The following is a 24,658-nucleotide window of genomic DNA, read 5'->3' as shown; positions in this document are numbered from 1 at the left end:
TCTTATCAGCACACCACCACCTCCTTTTCCTTTTTGCCTGTCCTTCCTAAATGTCGAATATCCTTGATTATTCAGTTCCCAGTCCTGGTCACACAGTAGCCACGTTTCCATAATGGCAGTTACATCATACCCATTTCCCTCTATTTGTGGCTTTAAATCATCTACCTTGTAGCAACTGCTGTGTGCATTCAGGTAGAGTGCCCTTAACCTTGTCGTCTTAACATTATTCTGCATTCAAAGTCTAGTTGATGCTCGCCTTTGTTTTGCCTGCCTTCTAATGTCGCTTGCTACTTTTCTACCTCCTGTTACCAGCTTTACTTCCTTCCAATTTGAGCTACCCCTCATGTTCTCATCTCCCTGAAAAGTTAGTTTGAACCCTCCCCAATAGCACTAGCAAATCTCCCTGCGAGAATATTAGCTCTGGTCCTGTTAAGGTGTAGCCCGCCCATCTTTTACAGATCCCACCTGACCCAATGCCTCAGAAATCTGATACCCTCCCTCATACACCAATTCTCCAACCCCATGTTCCATCGATCAATCAACCCTCCTATTCCTATGCTCACTCACATGTGGCACTGGGAGTAATCCGGAGATTACTGCTCTTGAGGTTCTGCTTGTTAATTTCCTTCCTAACTCCCTAAAATCTGCTTTCAGGACCTCATCCCTCTTCCTATATCTTTCATTGGAATCAATGTGGACCACGACCTGTGGCTGTTCACCCTCTCCTGGAAGAATGTCCTGTAGCTGCTCCATGACATCCTTGACCCTAGCACCAGGGAGGCAACACACTATCCTGGAGTCACATTTACTGCTGCATAAATGCCTGTCTGATCCCTTGACTATCGAATCCCCTATCACTATTGCTCTTCCACTCTTCTTTCTCCCTTCCAGTGTAGCTGAGCCATCCATCGTGCCACGGACTTTGCACTGGCTGCACTCTTCTGAGGAATCATTGCCCTCACCAGTATCCAAAATGGAAAACTGATTAGCAAGCACGGTAGACTCAGGGGACTCCTGCACTGCCTGGCAGTCACTCATTCCCTCTCTGCCTGCATGCTCCTAATCTGTGATGTGACCACTTCCCTAAACGTACTATCCACGTAGTCCTCCGCCTCGTGGTTACACAACAGTGACTCCAGTTACCGCTCAAGTCCCGAAACCTGGAGCTCAAGTTTCTGCAGCTGGTGGTACTTCCTGCAGATGTGTTTGTCTCGGACACATGGTGTGACCATGATTTTCCACATACTGCAGGATGTACATTATACTTGGCCAAGCTGGCCTGCCATACCGTAATTTTAAAAGCTTTTTATTACAATTCTCTTTGGCCTCCTTGTCTCATGAGACAATGGGTAAGCGCCTAGAGGTGGTCAGTGGTTTGTGGAGCAGCGCCTGGAGTGGCTATAAAGGCCAATTCCAGAGTGACAGATTCTTCCACAGGCGCTGCAGATAAAATTAGTTGTTGGGGCTGTTACACAGTTGGCTGTCTCTTTGTACTTCTGTCTTTTTTCCTGCCAACTGCTAAGTCTCTTCGACTCGCCTCTCCTAAGCCCCGCCTTTATGGCTGTCCGCCAGCTCTGGCAATCACTGGCAACTGACTCCCATGACTTGTGGTCAGTGTCACAGGTCTTCATGTTGCATTTGCAGACGTCTTTAAAGTGGAGACATGGACGGCTGGTGGGTCTGATACCAGTGACGAGCTCGCTGTACAATGCGTCCTTGGGGATCCTGCCATCTTCCATGCGGCTCACATGGCCAAGCGTTCTCAAGCGCTGCTGGCTCAATAGGGTGTATATGCTGGGGATGTTGGCCGCCTCGAGGACTTCTGTGTTGGAGATACGGTCCTGCCACCTGATGCCAAGGATTCTCTGGAGGCAGTGAAGATGGAATGAGTTGAGACGTTGCTCTTGGCTGATATTCATTGTCCAGGCCTCGCTGCCATAGAGCAAGGTACTGAGGACACAGGCTTGAAACACTCGGACTTTTGTGTTCTGTGTCAGTGCGCCATTTTCCAACATCCTTTTGGCCAGTCTGGACATAGCAGTGGACGCCTTTCCCATGCGCTTGTTGATTTCTACATTGAGAGACAGGCTACTGGTGATAGTTGAGCCTAGTTAGGTGAACTCTTGAACCACTTCCAGAGCGTGGTCGCCAATATTGATGGATGGAGCATTTCTGATGTCCTGTCCCATGATGTTTGTTTTCTTGAGGCTGATAGGCCAAATATTACAATTAGAATAAATAGAATAACTTACCAGGTACTCACCAATCAGCTTCTTCTCCTGTGCCAAAGTAACAGCCAGCTGCTGGAGTCTGTAAAAAGGTAGAGGAAAGAAAGAAAGGAGTACCTCCTTCACTGAGCTCAAAGCAGCACTGAGAAAGCCCTGTTTTTACACTTTCTGAAAAACAACTGATTCAAGCTTCTGAAAACCAGTTTAATCCAGCTCCTAAGTAACTAGCTGCAGCTGCTCCCAGATAGCTTGTATACCCCCGTTTTAAGGTTGGAATAAAACTTATCTTCTCTTAACTCAAGGAGTAAGTTTTAGTTCACTGCTAAATTGAAGAAAAAACTAGACTTTAGATAGAAATTAACCATTAAAACCCCTTCTCACCAGACTTGCCGGACTCAACCGCTCTAAGTTCTAAACAAGCTCAGGGAACAGCACGTCATCTTTCAATTAGGTGCCTTACAGTCTGCCAAACTGAACATTGAGTTTTAAAATTTCAGACCCTCATTTTGTTTCCTTTTTAATTTTGGTTTTATTCTTGTTTTTGCTTTTGGACGGCAGCTGTTCATTCTGCCATTCACTTCTCCAAACCCATCTTTTGCTTTACTTGTCCCATTTCTACTCCTTTTGACCTTACACTACCAACTCGTTTGCCATTTCATCTGTTCTGCCTTCCATCCTATCACAGACCTTCCCTTTTGTTCTTATTCCACCCTATCATCTTTCACTTGTTTAAAACCTATTAAATTTCTAACTTTTCCTGGTTCTGATGAAAAGTTATCGATCGGAAATGTTAACTCTGTTTCCCTCTCCACAAATGTAGCCAGGACTGCTGAGTATTTCCAGCATTTTCTGTTTTTATTTCAGATTTTCTGCATCTGCAGTATTTTGCTTTTGTATCAAATTAGCGACCTTCCTGATCTGCGTGGATTTGCTGCTCACTTAGAGTTCTGTTAAACTTGTATCGAACTTTGGTTACACCACTGTTGGCTCTGTCATGGTCTCTATATTACAAAATGGGTATAGTACATTGGATATAGCGTAGAAAAGATTTACAGGGATGGTACCAGAATGGAGACATTATAACTCAGCAAAGACTGAACAGGCTGGGCCTTTTTTCTCTAGATAGAGAAGCTGATACTACGTGTGGGGGAATCTAAAACTAGGGGTCATAAATACGATGGTCGCTGATAAATCAAATAAGGATTTCAGGGAAAATTTTTCTCAGTGGTGTGAATGTGAAATCTGCTAACACACGGAGTAGTTGAGGTGAATAGCATAGATGCATTTAAGGGGAAGCTCGATAAGTACAAAGTTAAATCAAAATTTACAAAAATGTGCAGTATCATTATTTTTGTTAACTGCATTCCTGAGTTTATTGTGGGGAGTGCTTCTTAAAATTAGTGAAGAAAATCAATTACAATCAAGGTAGATATAAAGTTACAGTACAGCCTAATTTAAAATGAATGCTTTTTGGTCAAATCTTAGTTGAGGTCAAATGCTTCCAAGTACTGCCTACATTGCAAAACTTAGTTTTAAATGAAAGTTTCCCTAAAACCAAAACAAGTTTTTCTTTAAAGAAAAATTCTTCCCTTTTTAAATCACAAGTACTACAAATCTAGTAACTGAATAGTGCCTTAATATTTGTACAAGTCTTGAGCACTTCTAATACTTTAACATTGGCAAAATCTTTTTCTGTGTTAATGCTTGAGACATTATAGGAATTGAAAATTTTACACTATAATGTGGTAAGGACAAAAACTGTGTCCAATAACAATTGAGTCAAATTGTGTAGAATTATTTTCTCTTGGATTTGTAATCAATGCAAAGAGTTATGTATTTTTCTCTGAAGTATTTTCTGCTGCAACATCACTCCAGAGCTGGATAGTTGAAATGTTTTACCTCCCAGAGAAAAAGCTGAATGAGATCAAAAAACCCAAAAAACTTACAATAAGAAAAAGCCATGCAGCTCATTCCTTCCACAGGCTGGTCAAGAATTTTCACTTTGGGTGCAATAGGCAATCTGGGTAAAAATTGCACAAGTTTTATAAAGATTTTATTGCTCAAGTTTCTGCTCAAACTCATTTGCATATCACCAAATCTAAAATCTCTGAACTAGTGCAATCAGTATTTTTTATAACTTTTTTAAAATTGCACTAAAGATATTCCTTGATATAGTTGAGTGGTAATACAGCTGAAAATAAATTTATCACAAAAATAAGTAATTTTAATCAGTGTCTAGTTCACCACCTGTATGTAAACTGATTTTAAATAATTGAAAATTACTTTAAAAAGAAAGCTGTGCAGTAACATTTACTAATTACATTGGTATACAGTAGTCAGCTTCTTAGTAAATTAAAATAATATTTAAAAGCTTTTAAAATGTGCCTATCTGTGCCCTCACTAAAAAAAGCAAGCTTGATTTTAAGAGGCTACTCGACCTGCAAACGAGTGCAATTAGTGGAAACATGCAATGGTGATTAATTCAGTTGTGGGATGGTGGGAATGCCGTTTTGTGGGTGGGGCTGGTGTCTGGTGCAATGTTTTTTAAACTAGTGCAAAAGATTGTAGGAACTCAATTTACGCTGGCATAATTTGCGTTTGGAATTCCTCAACTATTTTGCACTGCACTGAAAAAAAGCAGTTCAATCCCAGGCAGCTAAGTGTAATCAAGCCGATGATGGGGTTCTCACATTTATTTCATGTCCTGAGGAAAAAATCCCTTTGTTCTCCTCAGAGTAAACATGCAGAATTCTACAGGGATGGTACATATGTTGGTTCCAGTTTTTAATCCTGTATAGTTGCTTTCTGCAGTAACATTCGCGCCACACAAGTGCCAGGCAATGACCATCTCCAACAAGAGAGAATCTAACCATCTCTCCTTGACATTCAACGGCATTACCATCGCTGAATCCCCCACTATCAACATCCTAGGGGCTACCATTGACCAGAAACTGAACTGGAGTAGCCATATAAATACCGTGGCTACAAGAGCAGGTCAGAGGCTAGGAATCCTGAGGTGAGTAACTCACCTCCTGACTCCCCAAAGCCTGTCCACCATCTACAAGGCACAAGTCAGGAGTGTGATGGAATACTCTCCACTTGCCTGGATGGGTGCAGCTGCAACAACACTCAAGAAGCTCGACACCATCCAGGACAAAGCAGCCCGCTTGGCACCCCATCTACAAACATTCACTCCCTCCACCACCGACGCACAGTGGCAGCAGTGTGTACCATCTACAAGATGCACTGCAGCAATGCACCAAGGCTCCTTGGACAGCACCTTCCAAACCTGCAACCTCTACCAACTCGAAGGACAAGGGCAGCAAATACTTGGGAACACCACCACCTGCAAGTTCCTGTCCAAGTCACACACCATCCTGACTTGGAACTATATCGCCGTTCCTTCACTGTCGCTGGGTCAAAATCCTGGAAATCCCTTCCTAACAGCACTGTGGGTATACCTACCCCAAATGGTCTGCAGCGGTTCAAGAAGGCAGCTCACCACCGCCTTCTCAAGGGCAATTAGGGATGGGCAATAAATGCTGGCCTGGCCAGTGACGCCCACATCCCACGAATGAATAAAAAAAAAATGTCCTTAGTCACAGCAACCATTGTGTCTCAGAAGTATTTGATGATCTGTTTATCCTGTAACGCTCAACCCTATTCCTACCTAGATATTTATGCAGTTCCTTTTCACAAGCAGTTAATGACCACTGCATTAACTACTTTTGTTAGAAGTCTGTTCCATGTGTCCGTGGATTTCAGTAATGTGGAATCGTGGGCATCATCCCCTGTGAAATTCTGCCTGCCCCAGGTCTTTTTCATTTGGTTTATTTTCATGTTTCTTATCTGATTTCCCCACTTACTCCATCTGTTTTCCTGTTTTAATGTCTTCTGCAGATTTAGTTTATTTGCTTGTGTGTTTGTTCTTCTCATTGAGCTTCCAAGTTAAATTCCATGGTGCACAACGTTGATGTCCTGCCCACCTTGAGCTTTAAACCCCACATCCAGTCCGCTGCCAAAATTTCCTATTTCAAAGACATTACTCACCTCGATCCCTAATCATTCCAGTACCCTCCGAATCCACATCCCAAGTTCTCTGCACTAACTTATCCAGAACTCTGGTATCTACACTCTTATAAGTCCCACTCAGCCATCAGCCAATATATTAGTCTGGATTTTTCTCTCAGCAGTGAAGGAACAGTGTTTTTTGTTCATCTCGCTGACAACTGCCCACAGATTTCAAGGGTATGTCAACAGAGATTTCCTCTAATCCAGCATCTTTTAAGGTGTGGCACCCTCTACAGGGAAGCTGGGGCATGTGTGAATAGGGCGAGTAACAATGTGGCTCTTCAACCAATCAGAATGAAGAATCGTCACTGAGACATGCAAAGTTTAAACCAAGGAATATAAAGCAGGAAATATAAATTGGAATTAAATCATGTACAGAAACTGAAATAAAGATTAGGGTATACAGATGGGATTAAAGGAGAGAGAAAAAGTTCAAAACAAAATATATTAAAAAAAATTCTTTGACACTCATTTTCTTTATTTATTTAGAGATACAGCACTGAAACAGGCCCTTCGGCCCACCGAGTCTGTGCCAATTTATACTAACCACCCATTTATACTAATCCTACATTAACCCCATATTCTCTACCAAATCCCCACCATTCTCCTACCACCTACCTCACTAGGGGCAATTTACAATGGCCAATTTACCGATCAACCTACAAGTCTTTGGCTGTGGGAGGAAACAGGAGCACCTGGCGGAAACCCACGCAGACACAGGGAGAACTTGCAAACTCCGCACAGGCAGTACCCAGAACTGAACCCAGGTCGCTGGAGCTATTCTGAAAGAGTGAGACTCCACGCGCGTAAAATTAATTTTTCAGGGCAGAGAGGTTGTTAAGTAATTATCACTTATCATTTCGTTAAAAACTCACTTACTCCTGAATGCATCAGCTCTTACATTTTCAGTAATTTTTCGTGCGGAACTGGTGGACAAGTAGCCCAAGTTCATTTCTCTGCAGTCATTTCAATACCGAGTCCAACGACAAGGATTGCAATGACATATCCTATGAAGAGCCAGGATATCTCGGATAGCAACTTTTTGGTTTCCACATTTAATTGCGCACGTACATTCTCCGGAACATTCTCTCTGGACAAGCAGCCTGCTTGATTGGCATCCCATCCATCATCTTCAACATTCACTCCCTTCACCGACGCACCGCGACAGCAGTGTGTGCCATCTACAAGATGCACTGAGCAACTCACCAAGGCTCCTTCGACAGCACCTTCCAAACTCCCGACCTCTACCACCAAGAAAGACAAGGGCAGCAGATGCATGGGAACACCACCACCTGCTAGTTCCCCTCCAAGCCATACACCATCCTGACTTGGAACTATATCACCATTCCTTCACTGTCGCTGGGTGAAGATCCTGGAACTCCCTTCCTAATAGCACACTGTTGGTGTACCTACCTCCCAAGGACTGCAGCAGTTTAAGAAGGCAGTTCACCACCACCTTCTCGGACAATTAGGGATGGCAATAAGTGCTGGCCTGGCCAGCGACATCCACATCCCATGAACAAATATAAAAAAATACGCTGTCTGATTTCCTCTATTACAGTAAGTGCTGATAGTCTTGTTGCTCTCATTGCAAATTCTGGGCCATTGAATTCAAAATCTTTGTCTAGTTACAGATCCCTGCATGATTTTATACCTCAGAAACTTCCTCTAGTCCTATATTTCACCTTGTGCTGTCCACTTTTCTGAATCTGGGCCTATGTCTCCACCCTCTGATTTCTACTATCTGTCAGAGACTTTTATCATTACAGTTCTACGCTGGAAGTTTCTTCCTAAGCTCCTCCACCTTGCTGCATCTCTTGCCATCTTCGGAAGGCTCCTTTAATCTTAATTCTTAGTGCTTTTGACCACATGTTGAACCGCGTTCTCTAAAACACTCTCCAGGCCAGGAGGAGTGGGAGCGGTGCAGGATAAAACGCACAGTGGAAGCGCAGGCCCAGGAGCAGGAGGAGCAAGAGCAGAGTGGGATAAAAGATGTGGTGGCAGAACAGCCTCAAGACCAGGAGGAGCAAGAGCAGAACAGAATAAAAGGCATGGTGACAGAGTGGGCTTGTGGCCAGAAGGAACACAGGCAGAAATTGAAAGAGTGGGGAGTGCAGAGAAGGAGCAGCAGAACCCAAGGGAACTAAGATCAGTATAGAGGGTAAATATTGAGGTAAAGATCTAAGATAAGGAGCTAGAATAATTAAATCATGTTTTAAATCTAAAGTTTGTTCTCAAAGTCTTCAATTTTTCTTCTGATAAATTTAGTTAGTAATCCAAGAAACAGAGGCAGGACAGGGCACCTCAGTCCCGTGGAATGTACCTCCTGCTCCAGGTGGGAATTCCAGGATGCTTCTAGTGTCCTGGACAACCACGTGTGCAGGAACTGTCAGCTGGAGGAGTCCAGGCTCCGGGTTTGGAGCTTGAGCGGCAGCTGGAGTCACTCCACTGCATTCTGAAGGCTGAGAGTTTCATGGATAGAGGTTTCTAGAGGTGGTCACCCTGCAGCTTAAGCATGTGCAGACAGAGAGGGAAGGAGTGATCGCCAGACAGTCAGGCAGGTAGTGCAGGAGTCTCCTGAATGCATCAATTCTGAATACTGGTGGGGTGATGGCTCATCTGGGGAGTGCAGCCAGAGCCAAGTCCATGGCATTACAGCTGGCTCAGCTGTACAGGGGGTGCAGGAGTAAGATTGGGAAAGCAATAGTGATAGGGGATTCTATAGTTAGGGGGACAGACAGGCATTTCTGCGGCTACAGACATGATTCTAGAATCTTATGTTGCCCCCTTGTGCCAGGGTCAAGGGTGAGGTTGAATAACCAGGGGCTGCAGTCCATATCGGTGTCAATGACATAGGTAGAAAGAAGGAGGAAGTTCTGCAGGCAGCTTTTAGGGAGCTGATTAGAGATCAAAAAGGGGATCCATGCATAAAGACAGTAGGGATGGCTGAGATATTAAATGAGTACTTTGCATCTGTTTTTACCAAGGAAGAATATGCTGCCAAAGTTATAGTGAAGAATGAGGTAGTTGGTGTTAGAAAGGCTGGCTGTACTTAAAGTTGGTAAGTCACCAGGACCATTTGGGATACATCCAAGAATGCTGAGGAACTTAGGGTTGAAGTTGAGAAGGCACTGACCATAATCTTCCAATCCTTAGATATGAGCCCGGTGCCAGAGGACTGGAGAATTGCAAATGTTACATTCTTGTTCAGAAAACGGTGTAAGGGTAAGCCCAGAAACTATAGACCAGCCAGTTTAACCTCTGGTGGGAAAGATTTTAGAAACGATAATTCAAGACAAAATTAACAGTCACTTGGACAAGTGTAGATGAATTAAGGAAAACTAGCACAGATTTATTAAAGACAAATTGTATTTATCTAACTTGATTTGCGTTTTTGATGAGGTAACAGAGAGAGTTGATGAGGATAATGATTTTTTTGATGTATCTTAATGACCTAAACTTGGGCGTACAGGCCACAATTACAAAATTTGCAGATGACAGAAAACTTGTAAGTGTTGTGAACTGCCAGGATACTGTTAGACTCGAAGAGGACATAGACAGGCTGATGGAATGGGCAGACACGTGACAGATGAAATTTAATGCAGAGATGAGTAGTGATACATTTTAGTCAGAAGAATGAGGAGAGGCAACATAAAATAAAGGGTGCAGTTCTAAAGGGGTGAAGGAGCAGAGAGACTTAGGAGTATATGTGCACAAATTGCTGAAGGTGACAGGGCAGGTTGAGAAAGACGTACGGGATTCTGAGTTTTATAATTAGAGACATAGAGTTTAAAAGCAAGGAAGCTATTATGAACCTTTATAAAACTGGTTTGGCCTTAACTGGAGTATCATGTCCATTTCTGGGCACCACACTTTAGGGAAGGCTTTAGAGAGGGTGCAGAAAAGATTTACAAGAATGGCTCTAGAAATTAGGAACTTCAGTTACATGGATTAGTTGGAAAAGTTGGGATTGTGCTCCTTAGAGAAGAGACAGTTGAGAGGAGATTTGACTGAAGGGTTCAAAATCATGAGGGATCTAGACAGAGTAGATAGAGAGAAATTGTTCCCTTTGGCAGAAGGGTCAAGATCCAGAGGACACCAATTTAATGTAATTGACAGAAGAACCAAAGGCGACATGAGGAAAAAAAAACTTTTATACAGTGAGTGGTTAGAATTTGGAATGCATAGCATGAGAAGATGGTGGCAGTAGATACAATCGTGGCTTTCAGAAGGGAATTGGATAAGCACCTGAAGAGAGAAAATTTGCAAGGCTATGGGAAAAAGGTGGGGGAGTGGGACTGACTGAATTGCTCTTGCAAAGAGCCGACACGGACACAATGGACCGAATGGCCTTCTGTGCTGTAATTCTTTCTATGAATCTATGAAGTTTTGCTCATTTTTTTGAAGTGGTGGTGTATTTAATTCTGTCTGTTACAACCATGTCTGCAATGTCTTAAGTATTTTATGTTCTTCCACCATTATTATGAAATGACAGGTTGCATTTTTATGATGGTCATTTTCTATCTTGGTACGCATGTTCCAGAAAGGCAGAATGTTTGATTCTTGGAGTGCCTGCTTGAATGCTCACTTCAGTACAGCAAGTTGAGTAAGGCAGTGATCTGCAGTATTACACTATTTTGGCTTCATTAGCCATTTCATACATTACGAGGCTAGAATTGTTCTGGGTCTCTTCAGTCAGCTTGCCATCGCTTTTCCAATTTTGCTATGATCTGAACAGCCAACATAAAAATAAAATATTACTTATTATTTACCAAAACTCCTTAGGGGACAGTCTTTTCAGTGTATGCTCCCGAAATAAACAAACATACGGGGAGAATGGGGCTGTAGCTTTATATATTAAAATAAGCTGTTGAAAGGATAGATTGGTGTGGATTTTGGAAGGAATTGAAAGATTCTGTTAAAGTGTAGTGTCAATGTGAAGTTCTTCTTGTTCTTACGTGTCCCAGAAAGATTCATTTTTAATTCTCATTAGAGAATCCTTAGTTGAAGGGTTCACAGTAAAGCCTAGAACTAATTAGATTTTTTTAGATTAGAGATACAGCACTGAAACAGGCCCTTCGGCCCACCGAGTCTGTGCCGACCATCAACCACCCATTTATACTAATCCTACACTAATCCCATATTCCTACCAAACATCCCCACCTGTCCCTATATTTCCCTACCACCTACCTATACTAGTGACAATTTATAATGGCCAATTTACCTATCAACCTGCAAGTCTTTTGGCTTGTGGGAGGAAACCGGAGCACCCGGAGAAAACCCACGCAGACACAGGGAGAACTTGCAAACTCCACACAGGCAGTACCCAGAATCGAACCCGGGTCCCTGGAGCTGTGAGGCTGCAGTGCTAACCACTGCGCCACTGTGCCGCAATTGTACTCTAGGAGGGAGAGTCCTATAAACCTATGTGTGCTAGCTGCGAATGATTGCTGGTGTTTTTACACCAGGCTAAGCCAGTGCCTTCTCGTTGTAGGCAATTTTGGTACATTCAGCAAAACTATACGATGACTAATTTTAGGAACATGGTCTTCTGCCACTATGTAAAAAGGCTGAATTTGCTTTGATAAATATGGTAAGCAAAGCACACTTACTTTTGATAGAATGTTTAGTGTCCAACTGATATTTCAGTAAAATATAATGGGTGTGTGGATTGTTTTACACACATGCTCCATAGTTATTTTTCCACATCAAGCTTCATAAAGCACATCATTGGGTATGTGAAGGTTTTTGAAATATATGGGTTTTATCCTTCCAAACTTAGATTGTTTTTGTTAGAAGATTATTTTGAATGCAGTCACCTCATAATTCAAAGTTGTTTGCTTCAAATTATTTGGTGATACAGTTTTTTTTAGTGCAAAAAGTACTCTGAATTAACAGAAATAGAGCATAAAAGAGTGAGGTACTAGCGGTTTCAAGTTTCTTGATGGTGCTAGAATCAATTTAAGATAAATAAAGCATGCACAATAAGTGCATGTATAACATTAACATCCATTCACATAAGTGCACATCTTTTCCTGTAGCGCTCAATAAGTGGTGACATGGGAAATTAAAATTTCCTGGACATTCTGGAAGAATTGTTAAAGGGTTATACTTTGTCATAAACATTCATTAAAATTGAATTTTTGGGCAAGTAATAAGCTGTTTCACCATTTTGGATTGACCATAATCTTTTCTATTTTCCGCACACGCACAGAGTATTCCTCTAATTGTTTGATTTTTCTTTACTTTCCCCTTTTTGTAAATTTGAAGTTTTCTGAATAGGTAAAAGCAAATTTTCAACTAAAGTGCAGGTGATTCCTTTTTCTCGATTCGTGTTTCCACATGATTTATTCATTTATGTAGATTTCACAGTGAGCTATTAGTTTCTTTTTGTTGCACAATGTATTATTTAATTATAATGGCATATTGCCCATAGTGTAACTTATTGTTATTTGTAATATCAATGTTCAAGTAATAGCAATTGTACAAAAGTAATTACAGTTTAGAATGTACAACCAAATGTGTAATTGAATTTTATTTGTATGTGTTTAGATAGAAATTGGTTTTGGTTTTTCAATTACTACTTACTTAACAGAAATATTCATTTATCAGGTATTCACTTAAGTGGAACTGACAGTACTGATGATGTAGGTAAGTTTTTAGTTTTTGACCAAAAAACTGAAGAAAGCATTGAAATTTGTATGTTATACTAATCTGTAATTATTGTAATATTGTCACATGCAGCAAGCTGGTTCAAAACAAACCTGATTATTATTCTCCTTCACACAGTAATTCACAATATTTTCTTGAAATTATAAATGTAATGTTCATTAGTAAAAATGTAGAGACAAGGAAGTGCAGTACTTTTAGTACTTAGTACTTCCCTCCCCTCTCCCAATCAAAACAATTGGTAAGGAGAGGAAAAACCCTTGTTTGATGGAAAAGATTCGAAGATTTGTTTTTGTCTCTTGGTTGTGGCCTGCCATTTTGTATTATGCCAAGTAACTGCTCCAACATAAAGTAGCTCTCAGAAAAGTTCAATTTTGGCACGTCTTGCCACTGTTTAGTTTGGTTGGGAACATTTATGTTGCAGAGCAAAATGATTTTTTTTTAAATACAGGTACAGTATTCGTCTTTTCATTGACAATGCAAGACCAATGTAACTAGACTTGTGTTTTGTGCATACTTCAGCAATATGTGTTTTCTGACTGTTGAGGTATATTGTTCTGATGAACTAAACCTCAGTGTAACACTTTATTACACAGTTCACTCTTCTCAATACTGTGATTGATTGTTGATTACTTTTCCTCAGTCCATGCACTCTAAATTTATTTAGTTTATTTGGATTTTCATGTGACACCAATTCAACTGCATTTGACAATTCCAAGCAATCAAAATAAGCTTTGACCTGAGGAACAAGACCTGCTGAGTTTCTTCCTGCTTCCTCCTTTTGTAGTTTCTACACCTTTATATAGCTGATAGGGCTGGATGGAGGCTTATTCTGAGGCTTCTGTGAACACTGGACTTAAATTAATTACAAATGTTGGCCTCTGTTCTAAGAAATGTCGTATATACTTCTTGATTCCTCCCAATAATGACATGGTTGAGGTAGGACATTCAACCTTTAAGGAACCCATGTTTCATCAATTCAGTTCACTGCCTTGCTGATATATTCATAACAGATAAATGTATAATATGAAAAATTAATTGTTTTTGTCTTTTAATGAGGTGAGTGAAGCCCATGGGATTAACAGGGCAGTGGTAGCGTGGATACAAAATTGGCTAAGGGACAAAAAGCAGAATAGTGGTGAGCAATTGTTTTTTTTAGTCTGGAGGGAAGAATACAGTAGTGTCGTATTAGCACCACTACTCTTTTTGATAAATAATTAATGGACTTGGGAATCACAGAATAATACAGTGCAGAAGAGGCCCTTCGGCCCATCGAGTCTGCACCAATGCATTAAAACACCTGATCTGTCTACCTAATCCCATTTGCCAGCACTTGGCCCATAGCCTTGAATGTTATGATGTGGCAAGTGCTCATCCAGGTACTTTTTAAAGGATGTGAGGCAACCTGCCTCTACCACCCTCCCAGGCAGGGCATTCCAGACCGTCACCACCCTCTGGGTAAAAAAGTTCTTCCTCAAATCCCCCTTAAACCTCCCGCCCCTCACCTTAAACTTGTGACCCCTCGTAACTGACCCTTCAACTAAGGGGAACAGCTGCTCCCTATCCACCCTGTCCATGCCCCTCATAATCTTCTACACCTCGATCAGGTCACCCCTCAGTCTTCTCTGCTCCAGTGAAAACAACCCAAGCCTATCCAACCTCTCTTCATAGCTTAAATGTTCCATCCCAGGCAACATCCTGGTGAATCGCCTCTGCACACCCTCCAATGCAATCACATCCTTCCTATAATGTGGCGACCAGAATTACACACAGTACTCCAACTGTGGCCTTACCAAAGTTCTGTACAACTCCAACATGACCTCCCTGCTTTTGTAATCTATGCCTCGATTGATAAAGGCAAGTGTCCCATATACCTTTTTCACCACCCTATTTACCTGCCCTTCTGCCTTCAGAGATCTATGGACAAACACGCCACGGTCCCTTTGTTCCTCTGAACTTCCCAGTGTCAGGCCATTCATTGAATACTTCCGTGTCACATTACTCCTTCCAAAGTGTATCACCTCACACTTTTCAGGGTTAAATTCCATCTGCCACTTTTCTGCCCATTTGACCATCCTGTCTATATCTTCATGTAACCTAAGACACTCCACCTCACTGTTAACCACTCGACCAATCTTTGTGTCGTCCGCGAACTTACTGATCCTACCCCCCACATAGTCATCTATGTCGTTTCTATAAATGACAAACAATAGGGGACCCAGCACAGATCCCTGTGGTACGCCACTGGACACTGGCTTCCAGTCACTAAAACAGCCGTCTGTCATAACTCCTACAGCTAAGCCAATTTTGAATCCACCTTATCAAGTTATCTTGTATCCCATGTGCATTTGCTTTCTTGATAAGTCTCCCATGTGGGACCTTGTCAAAGGCTTTGCTGAAATCCATGTAAACTATATCAGCTGCACTACCCTCATCTACACACCTGGTCACACGCTCAGAAAATTCAATCAAATTTGTTAAACAGAGCATCCTTTCAAAATTTGCTGATGACATGATACCTGGAAGTGTAAACAGAATAGTAACAGACTTTGAGAAGATACAGATGGGCTGGTCAAATGGGCAGACATGTTCAGATGAAATTTATTGCAGAGATGTGTAAGGCGATGCATTTTGGTAGCCTTTCTCCATAGACATGCAAATATTTCCACTCGGGTATTTACCCAAGTCCCCTTTGAACATTATTCAGGAGCAGAGAGCAGGGTGTACATATACAAATCATTGAAAGTGGCAGGACAAGTTAAGAAAGCTTTTTGCTTCCTATTTAAAAAAACATGTAGGATCACTTGCTGCCGGGGGAGGTGGTGGAAGCAGGTACGATAGCAACGTTTAAGAGGCATCTTGACAAATATATGAATAGGATGGGAATAGAGGGATACGGTCCCCGGATGTGCAGAAGGTTTTAGTTTAGACAAGCATCAAGATCGGCGCAGGCTTGGAGGGCCGAATGGCCTGTTCCTGTGCTGTATTGTTCTTTGTTCTTTGATCCTTGGCTTTATAAAGAGAGGAGTGGAGCTAAACCTTGATGAATTCACTGGTTGGGACCCAGCTGGAGTATTATGTCCAGTTGTGGGCACCACACTTTAGGAAGGATATCAAGACCTCCGAAAGGGTGCAGAGGAAATTTGCTAGAATGGTATCAGGGATGTGCAACCTCACTGATGTGAGGAGAGTAAGGAAGCTAAGGTATATTTAGAACAGAAAAGGTTAATGTGAAATTTGGTAAAGGTGTTCAAAATTATAAAGTGAAGGAGAGACTATTTCTAGTGACAGAAGTGTCAATAAGCAGAAGACACAGGTTTAAGATGATTGGCAAAAGAACTAAAGGGGAGATGTGAATTTTCTTAACTCTGAGTTATGATCTGGATTGTATTGTCTAAAAAGGTGATGGCAGCAGATTCAATAATGTTCAAAGGGGACTTGGGTAAATACTTTAGCGGAAATATTTGCAGGTCTATGGGGAAAGGCTGCGGGAGAGGGACTAATTGGATCACTCGAAGGCATGATGTGTGAAATGGCATCTTTCTGTGCTGTATCATTCTATGAGGTATCTATGGGGGTTATTTTAATTTTTATTGCTGGTTGCAAAATTAGTGATGGTGAATCAGCAGCCTTTGCACCTGTCTCTGTTATGTTTTCCCAGTTATTATCTATGTCTGTCAGCCATGGCTTAGTTGGTAGCACTCTCGACTCTGAATCAAAAGGTTCTGGGTTCAAATCCCACTGCAGGACTTGAGCACAAAAATGTAGGTTGATACTCCAGTGCAGTACTGAAGGAGTGCTGCACTGTTGGAGGTGCCATCCTTTGGATGAGATGTTAAACTGAAGTCTCATCCGCTCTGTCAGGTAAACATAAAAGATCCTGTGGCACTATATCAAAGAAGAGCAGGAGAGTTATCCCTGGTGTCTTGACCAATATATACTCTGCAATCAATATCACACAAAACAGATTATCTGGTCATTATCACTTTGCTGTTTGTGGGAGCTTGCTGTGTGCAAAATGGCTGCCAGTTTCCTACATTACAACAGTGACTACACTTTAAAAGTACTTCATTGGTTGTAAAGTGTTTTGAGACATCTGGTGGTCATGAAAGTCCACCAGGGACTAATGCTCACAGCAGGTGTTGGTGGCCTATTTGTAGGCTACATCCATCAATTTTAATCGTAGATTCATAGCTCCTGAATTTACATTTCCTAAATGCTGCATTTTGCTGGGAGCACCTGAGTAGGGAATCAGCCTGATAGTGCAATCATTCTTCTTGGTTTTGGGTAATGTTTTTCCATTTCCAAGTTTTTAATTTATCTTTATAGATAATCCTCTATGTAAATGTTCATCTTACTGTTATATCATGAGACCCCCCTCACCCCCCTTTTAGTGCATTCCAACTGCATAATGAAAATCATTGAATCTAGAAAGTTTCGCATTTTGAACAAAGGAGGACAAAATAGAGAACTCAGTTGCAGTTGCTTTCTAATATCTCAAAAACAGTTGTGTTCCATAGAGTGTTCACACTCAAGGAGGTGATCTCTGCCTGATGCCACTCAGATGTATCTAATGCATACAAGCCACCTGGAATGGATGTTTGCAGAGCTCCACAGAAGAGATTTGTAAGGGGTAGGGGGTAATTATTTAACCAGAAAAGAAAAGTTGCAGAACATTAGGAGTGATTTTATCCATTTGGTGAGAAACAGATGGTACCAGTTGGGCTGGTGATTTAATACCCTGGAAGATAAAATAGAGAACTTCAGTGCAATTAGCTTCTAATATACTGATTAATTTTCTGCCAGATGGATGAGGTTAAAAATTACTTCCATTATCTTGGACCAGGATCAGTTCAGAGAACTCTGTTTCTCCGACTTTGGCCTCATGCATTACTTCGCCCTCCCAGCAACCCCCCACCCCACCCCCCCCACTTTGGCCTACTTTTGGCAGCTGCACCTATAGTTGTCCTGGCTGTATGCCCTGAAATTTCCTCTGTGAACTTCTCCACCTTTCCTCCTTTAACACCATCCTTAAAACCCGCCATGCTTTTAGTCATCCCTCACAATATCTCCTCCTTTTGCTCGGCATTGACTTTTGTCTAATTATACTTCTGCGAAGCATCTTGGGACATTTTGCTATGTTAAAGATGCTACCTAAATTCTAGTTGTAGTTTAAGTATTTATGAGTGATACTTGCTAGTGGCTGAAATAGGCCACTCTGTACCTTTAATATTAAGAGAGAAAATGTTTTCGGTATAAACCTTTGTTAAATCTGTAGACACTGAAATGTTAACCGTTTCTCATTTCAAGTGCAGAGGGGCCTAATGAGTATTTCCAGCATATCTGTTGTTATTTCTGACCCTTAGCATTTTCAGTTTTTCCTTTCACTTGTGTTTTTTTTAAAGTAGTTAATAGAAGGCTTTGTGACTTTAATTGAAGAGTCGAGATGATGGTATGAGAGTGAACCTTTTCTAATGTTTTTTAAATGCTTTCTAAATCTGAAGCTTAATTAAAGCTTCAAATTCACTTTTGTTTTATCTTTCCTGCTTAAGTTTGAATTTCCCCATTATTGGGGGAGCCAAAGGGCTAGATTTTACCTTAGGCGGATGGGAATTCGCTATCGACTTTTACGTCGGTGGTGAGCTGACTTCCGCCTAGCCTGGGGATCCGTCCCGTATTTTACTGGTCCCTGGGCATTAATTGTCCCGAGGCGGGACTTCCACCCGCTTGAGGGAGGAGGTCCCACCTCAGTGAGCTGCCAGCCAATCAGTGAGCCGGCAGCTCTTAGTCCCAGTAGTGCCACCAGGAGCGGTTGCCACTGCTGGGACTGCAGCCCAACCGATGCCATGGAGCCTAGAGATGAAGTAAGTAGGGCTTGCCTCACCAGGGGGATTGGTCCTTCCCTGGTGAAGCTGCAGTGGTCGTTTGGGGGGAGGGGCTGTCTTGGTTCCCGGGGGTGGGTTGGGAGGCGGGGGCGGCCCTCAATCGGGCACCTTGTGCCCAACTGCCATGGCACCCCCCCCCCGGGGTGCAGAAAGGTTGGCAGCTGTCGCTGGGTGGCCTTTCACATCCTCAGCACACCCGCTTGCCACGGGAAAATACCCGTGGAGGCGAGAATGGGCCCTTAAATGGCCGTTAGGTGGCCACTTGAGGGCCTTGATTGGCCTCAGGCAGGTGGGTCGCCCCCCCCCCCGCCTGACTGCTGAATGGGGTAGCGTGAAATTCAGCCCAATGTCTGGTCAACAAGTATTTGTTTCCTTTCTGGGATTGCTGTACTACAACTGAATAATCTTCAGTGAATTACAGCTATCATTAAAATCAAAATTGCAGTACACTTGAACTCCTTCATCATAATAACTTGGTAATCCAAGTTTTCACTTGAGCTGTATCACTTGATGGTAGCTATTGGGTGGGACAGTGTGTCCCTGTTACAATTTCATCGTGCATAGTGCAGAGTTTACGCTATAGTTTGGGGGGATCTTTTGTATTACTTCCAATTATTTTCCTCTCTTTAAGATAGTGACCTGTATGAGTACCCTGTCTAAATGACTATACTTCACAAGTTTAAACAGTGATTTTTTTCACTATTTATTAACCCTAAAGGGATCAAAGTGCAGCCTCACACCAGTATATTCAAGGCTGGGATAGGTAGATTTTTGATCTCTCGGGGAATCAAGGGATTTGGGAAGTGGTGTTGAGGCAGATCAGCCATGACCAGATTGAATGGCAGAGCATGCTTGAGGGGCCATACAGTCTACTTCTGTTGCAATTTCTTATGTTTTCAGTTTGTGCCCATCCAAGATCCACTTATGAACAGCTGTGGCTCAGTTGTCAGCACACTCACTTCTTGAGTCAGAGCATTGTGGACTTGGGCACTGATTCTAGATTGACGCTCCAGTGCAGTACTGCAGGAGTGTTGCATTCTTGGAGATGTTGTCTTTCGGATGAGACATTAAACCAAGGCGCGGTCTGTCCTCTTAGTTGGATGTAAAAGATCTCCTGGTACTAGTTTGAAGAAGAGCAGCGGTGTTCTCCTCTGTTTGCTGGCCAATGTTTATCTCTCAACCAACACCACAAAAGAAACAGATTATCTGGTCATTGCTGTTTGTGGGACCTTGCTACAAATGTAGAAATTGGTTGCTCTGTTACATTACAACAGTGACTACACTTCTAACTTACTTTGTTGGCTGTTAGCTGTTCGGGATTTCCTGAGGTCATAAAAGACTCTATTTATTTTATTTAGACATACAGCACTGAAACAGGCCCTTCGGCCCACCGAATCTGTGCCGACCATCAATCACCCATTTATACTAATCCTACATTAATCCCATATTCCTACCACATCCTCACCGTCCCTCAATTCCCCTACCACCTACCTATACTAGGGGCAATTTGTAATGGCCAATTTACCTATCAACCTGCAAGTCTTTGGCTGTGGGAGGAAACCGGAGCACCCGGCGAAAACCCACGCGGTCACAGGGAGAACTTGCAAACTCCACATAGGCAGTACCCGGAATCGAACCCATGTCACTGCAGCTGTGAGGCTGCGGTGCTAACCACTGCGCCACTGCCGCCCAAACGCAAGACTGTCTTGTATTACTGGGTAGTAATCAGTCGTGAGAACGTTAACTGACTACTTCGTTCTTTTTGTCCAATGGCATAATTGTAATGCCCTGCTTGCTCCCCCTCCTCTTCTCCCCCCCTTTCTTGACATGATTCATGTGTTCATTTGTCCTGTCTATATGAAATCACCTAGGTGCACTCACCAATCTATCACTGCATACAAATAACTATTTTTATACACATACGAGAGAGAGGGATAAAGAGAAAGAACCTTATTATGCCCATCAGGGAGTTCATGTTTTTAGATTAGATTAGAGATACAGCACTGAAACAGGCCCTTCGGCCCACCGAGTCTGTGCCGACCATCAACCACCCATTTATACTAATCCTACACTAATCCCATATTTCTACCACATCCCCACCTGTCCATATATTTCCCTACCACCTACCTATACTAGGGACAATTTATAATGGCCAATTTACCTACCAACCTGCAAGTCTTTTGGCATGTGGGAGGAAACCAGAGCACCCGGAGAAAACCCACGCAGACACAGGGAGAACTTGCAAACTCCACACAGGCAGTACCCAGAATTGAACCTGGGTCGCTGGAGCTGTGAGGCTGCGGCGCGAACCCAGTTCTCCCTGTGACCGCGTGGGTTTTCGCTGGGTGCTCCGGTTTCCTCCCACAGCCAGAGACTTGCAGGTTGATTGGTAAATTGGCCATTGTAAATTGCCCCTAGTGTAGGTAGGTGATAGGGAATATGGGATTACTGCAGGGTTAGTATAAATGGGTGGTTGTTGGTCGGCACAGACTCGATGGGCCGAAGGGCCTGTTTCAGTGCTGTATCTCTAAATAAATAAAATAAAATAAATAAAATGTAGTGATTTACCACTGAGCAGTCTGGGGAACTTTTCGGAATATGATTGTCAATGGAGAACAGAGATGTTCACTCAATTTTGGGGTTAGATTTCAGCCTCTATCTCAATCAGCTCCAGCCTCTCTGGGTTTTCCTTTTCTTGCTGTATCCTGATCTTTTAAATTTCTGCTTCTCTTTTTTCCTTTTCCTTGCACTGGTTCCTGCTTAATTTCCTAGTCAGGGAGAATTTTATTCCGTCTACTGTTGTATAATAATACATTGAGGGCATAATACGGAAATCAACTTAAAATGTCTCTTAATTGCTGCTGCATATGACCAGAGCTTAACCTTAATAAAGGGGATCTGTTTTGAGGTGGTCTTAGACTTCATGCAAATTCTTGGTTGTGACCATGGCCATGTAAAAGGACCTACAAAACCTTCACATATTTCCTCATTATTCCTCATATCTAATTTTTTAAAAGATATTGATAACCTTTAAATTAGGGACCTAATTTTTTTGTGGTGGTTCTAAGGTTGAGCTGTCGAAATATGATATTTCATAACTTTGCCTTGGCTCCTAGCAGTGCTGCTTTATGTGAATAGAAATTTTCTTTTATTAAAAAAATCCTAGAATTGAAAGATTTTTAAACAGTCTGCTCTGATAATTGAAAGGTTTTTCTGCTTAAAAACTTAAATCATCCAGTTATTGTCAATTTGATCGGCAAAATTCCTAATATCATAATTACTTTCATGCCCAGTACCATGCACTTTGGTTCTCGATATTTGCGGGTGGGGGTGGGGAGAGCTTCTGGTCAGAACCCAGAAATACAGATTTCCCTCAGGTCCCGCCAAATATAATGGCGGAACCTGATTACCAATTTTGGAATCTGTATCCTGGCTGGTTAGCAAGGTAGAGGGGGTTACGGGAATGCATTCCTGCTCCTCCTGGCCCACAAGCAGTGTTGGAAAGGCACGTACATCTATCCAATGGCCCTCACCTCCATTCTGCTGCTGGGTTTCCCAAGACTCATGAAACCCCGCCAGCCGGTATTAAAGCTGGAGCACAGATAAAACCTTAGTCATGCAGCTTTATTAAAATATTTAAATTAAACCTTCAAGTGGGCAAGTTCCAGGCTGCTTGGGTTTAGATTTGTAATTATTTAAAATTTCGACCTTCCACCTGACCCAAATGTAACTATTTTAGTGTTCACTTCCAATTTTGCAAAAAGTGCTTAAATTATAACATAGGAAAACAGGAATTTTGTGCTAAAAATGGAATGATAATTTGAATTAATTGACTTGAAGGAGCAGAGTACTGTATGTTGACTTCTATCATTATATAGAGGAACCAAAGCACTGTCTATATCTACCCATTTACTTCTGAATTCCAAGTACCCTGCAGTTTGTCAACATCCATTTGAAGTTGCATGTGACTCCCACCCAGTAAGGTGTACTTTCTTCCCCCATTCCTCCAGTCCCCTTGCCTGAATGCAAAAAATAATGAAAATTTGCCCCTTGTATTATGATTTTTGTTTTGAAAATCGCTGTTATGGAGCTCTAATTTGCAACTCCACTGATCTTAATGTTAAATTGTTTAGGCTTGACGAAGGTACTCTACTATAGTTGGAAATATTATTTGCTTTTATGTTGATTTTTTTAAAAATCTGGTGTCTCTCTATGTCCTTTACTTTTTGCAATGAGTTGTAGTTTCAGACTGTAATTAAATTATTTTAACAGGTACAACATTTGATAGTTTTAGCTAAAGGAAAAATCAGTTGCTTTTAAAAAAAATTACACCCCACCGTAAATATGCACACTATATTTCTCCTCATCCATAAATATAAACAATAGTGAAGACTTATGGAAGTCTTGTCAGCCTTGGTAGTATATAGAAATGAAAGCTGCTTGACTGATTTATTCTTGTGACTGCTGTTTTCTTGAATATATCATTGAATGTGGATTTCAAAGTGTTATGAGCTTCAGAGTCACAAAGAACTGCCGGTTGATATTTGAATTTGATATTTGATATTGAATCCTTTGCAGTCGTCTTTCTGAAATTTAGTAACCTATTGGATACTGTTTGTAAGCTAACATGGCTTCTCCTTTGTTCTCTGCATTGTTGTGTGTTGGAGTGTGTGATTGCAATTCTGAGGGAATACTTTAAAATATTTAATTTCTGGTGGAGTATGGTGAGAATGCTAAGTATCCTGCTTAATTTTCTTTTCCTGCTGGATAAATACTTGCAATATTTTATCTTTTATCATACTGAGAAGAATCTTAAAGACGCAAGCATTTTGTATTCTCATCTCCAAGAGCCCTTTAATGTAAGCTACAAAATAGTGCCGATTTTCTGTCCTTACAGAACTCAGTATTGAATTACCATAGAAGCATTGGTAATAACAACAGTGTGCATTTATATAGTACATTTAATATAGAGAAATGCTTCAGAGGAAGAAAGGAATGGACACTGAGTCTTAGAAGACTGTCGGGACAAGTGACTGAAAGCCTGATTAAAGAAGGGTTAGATTAGCTCAACATAATAGATAACTAGAAAGAAGCTCTAGGGTAAATGAACTGTTCGCATCAAGCCAAATGAACATGCAATAAATAAGGGGTATTAGCATCATTCAAATTTATCTGGACAAATTAAACAGTTTGACTAGGTTCAGTGGATGGATTTTAATGTGGATGAAAGTAAAATGTGTTGAAATCATAGGCTCAAGATGAAAAAATGTCTGTTAGCAATGTTGGAAAAGGTTTAGATATGGTTGTTAATCATTGACAGTTTCTGGTCAACGTGGAGCTTGACAGCTAGGCTAATTAAATACTGGAACAATTAGAAACCAAAATAAATTCTAATTGTATATGTATTATATATTCTTGCTAAAAACAGAGACATTTTGTCAAAGCTTTTCATCTTGCACTTATCAGGACAATTTGAAAGAATACCAAGGGAAGGGAAGCAACAAATCTATACTATGTGAGAAGAGTGCTAATTGGTTGGCAAGTGGACTCTGGTAGACGCGTTGCCATGGAGAATGCAGCAGTTTATGATGACTGACCGTTAACTGCCACGCTTTGTTTAAAATTTAAAACAGGCAGCTTGACTCTGATTGGTCAAGGCATTGCCCTGAGGAATGAACCAGCGAATGGATGTCACTTACTTTGTTTAGCTGAAACAGGTGCAATGTTTGTACATGTTCTTTCTGTCTACAAACAGGGCCTTGTTTGTTAATATGTAGCTTCCAGTATGAGCAAACTACGAGCCCG

The 24,658-nt window shown here is 41.7% G+C and overlaps 1 protein-coding gene across 2 annotated transcripts in view; it reads left to right on the top strand.

Annotated features, from left to right (window-relative positions):
• LOC137359901 (histone deacetylase 2) overlaps positions 1-24,658 on the top strand; it is an 85,830-nt gene that overhangs the window by 14,136 nt on the left and 47,036 nt on the right. The window contains exon 2 of one of the 2 annotated variants that reach the window (XM_068025556.1): positions 12,912-12,950. The exons of the other annotated variant lie outside the window; for it this stretch is intronic. Coding sequence (XP_067881657.1) covers positions 12,912-12,950 — 39 coding nt within the window. The remainder of the gene's footprint in view (positions 1-12,911; positions 12,951-24,658) is intronic. 2 annotated transcript variants of the gene reach the window in all.

The sequence above is a fragment of the Heterodontus francisci genome, chromosome 3 (genome assembly GCF_036365525.1).
Source record: "Heterodontus francisci isolate sHetFra1 chromosome 3, sHetFra1.hap1, whole genome shotgun sequence".
NCBI lineage: Eukaryota > Metazoa > Chordata > Chondrichthyes > Heterodontiformes > Heterodontidae > Heterodontus > Heterodontus francisci.
This window is presented reverse-complemented; position numbering and strand designations above follow the sequence as displayed.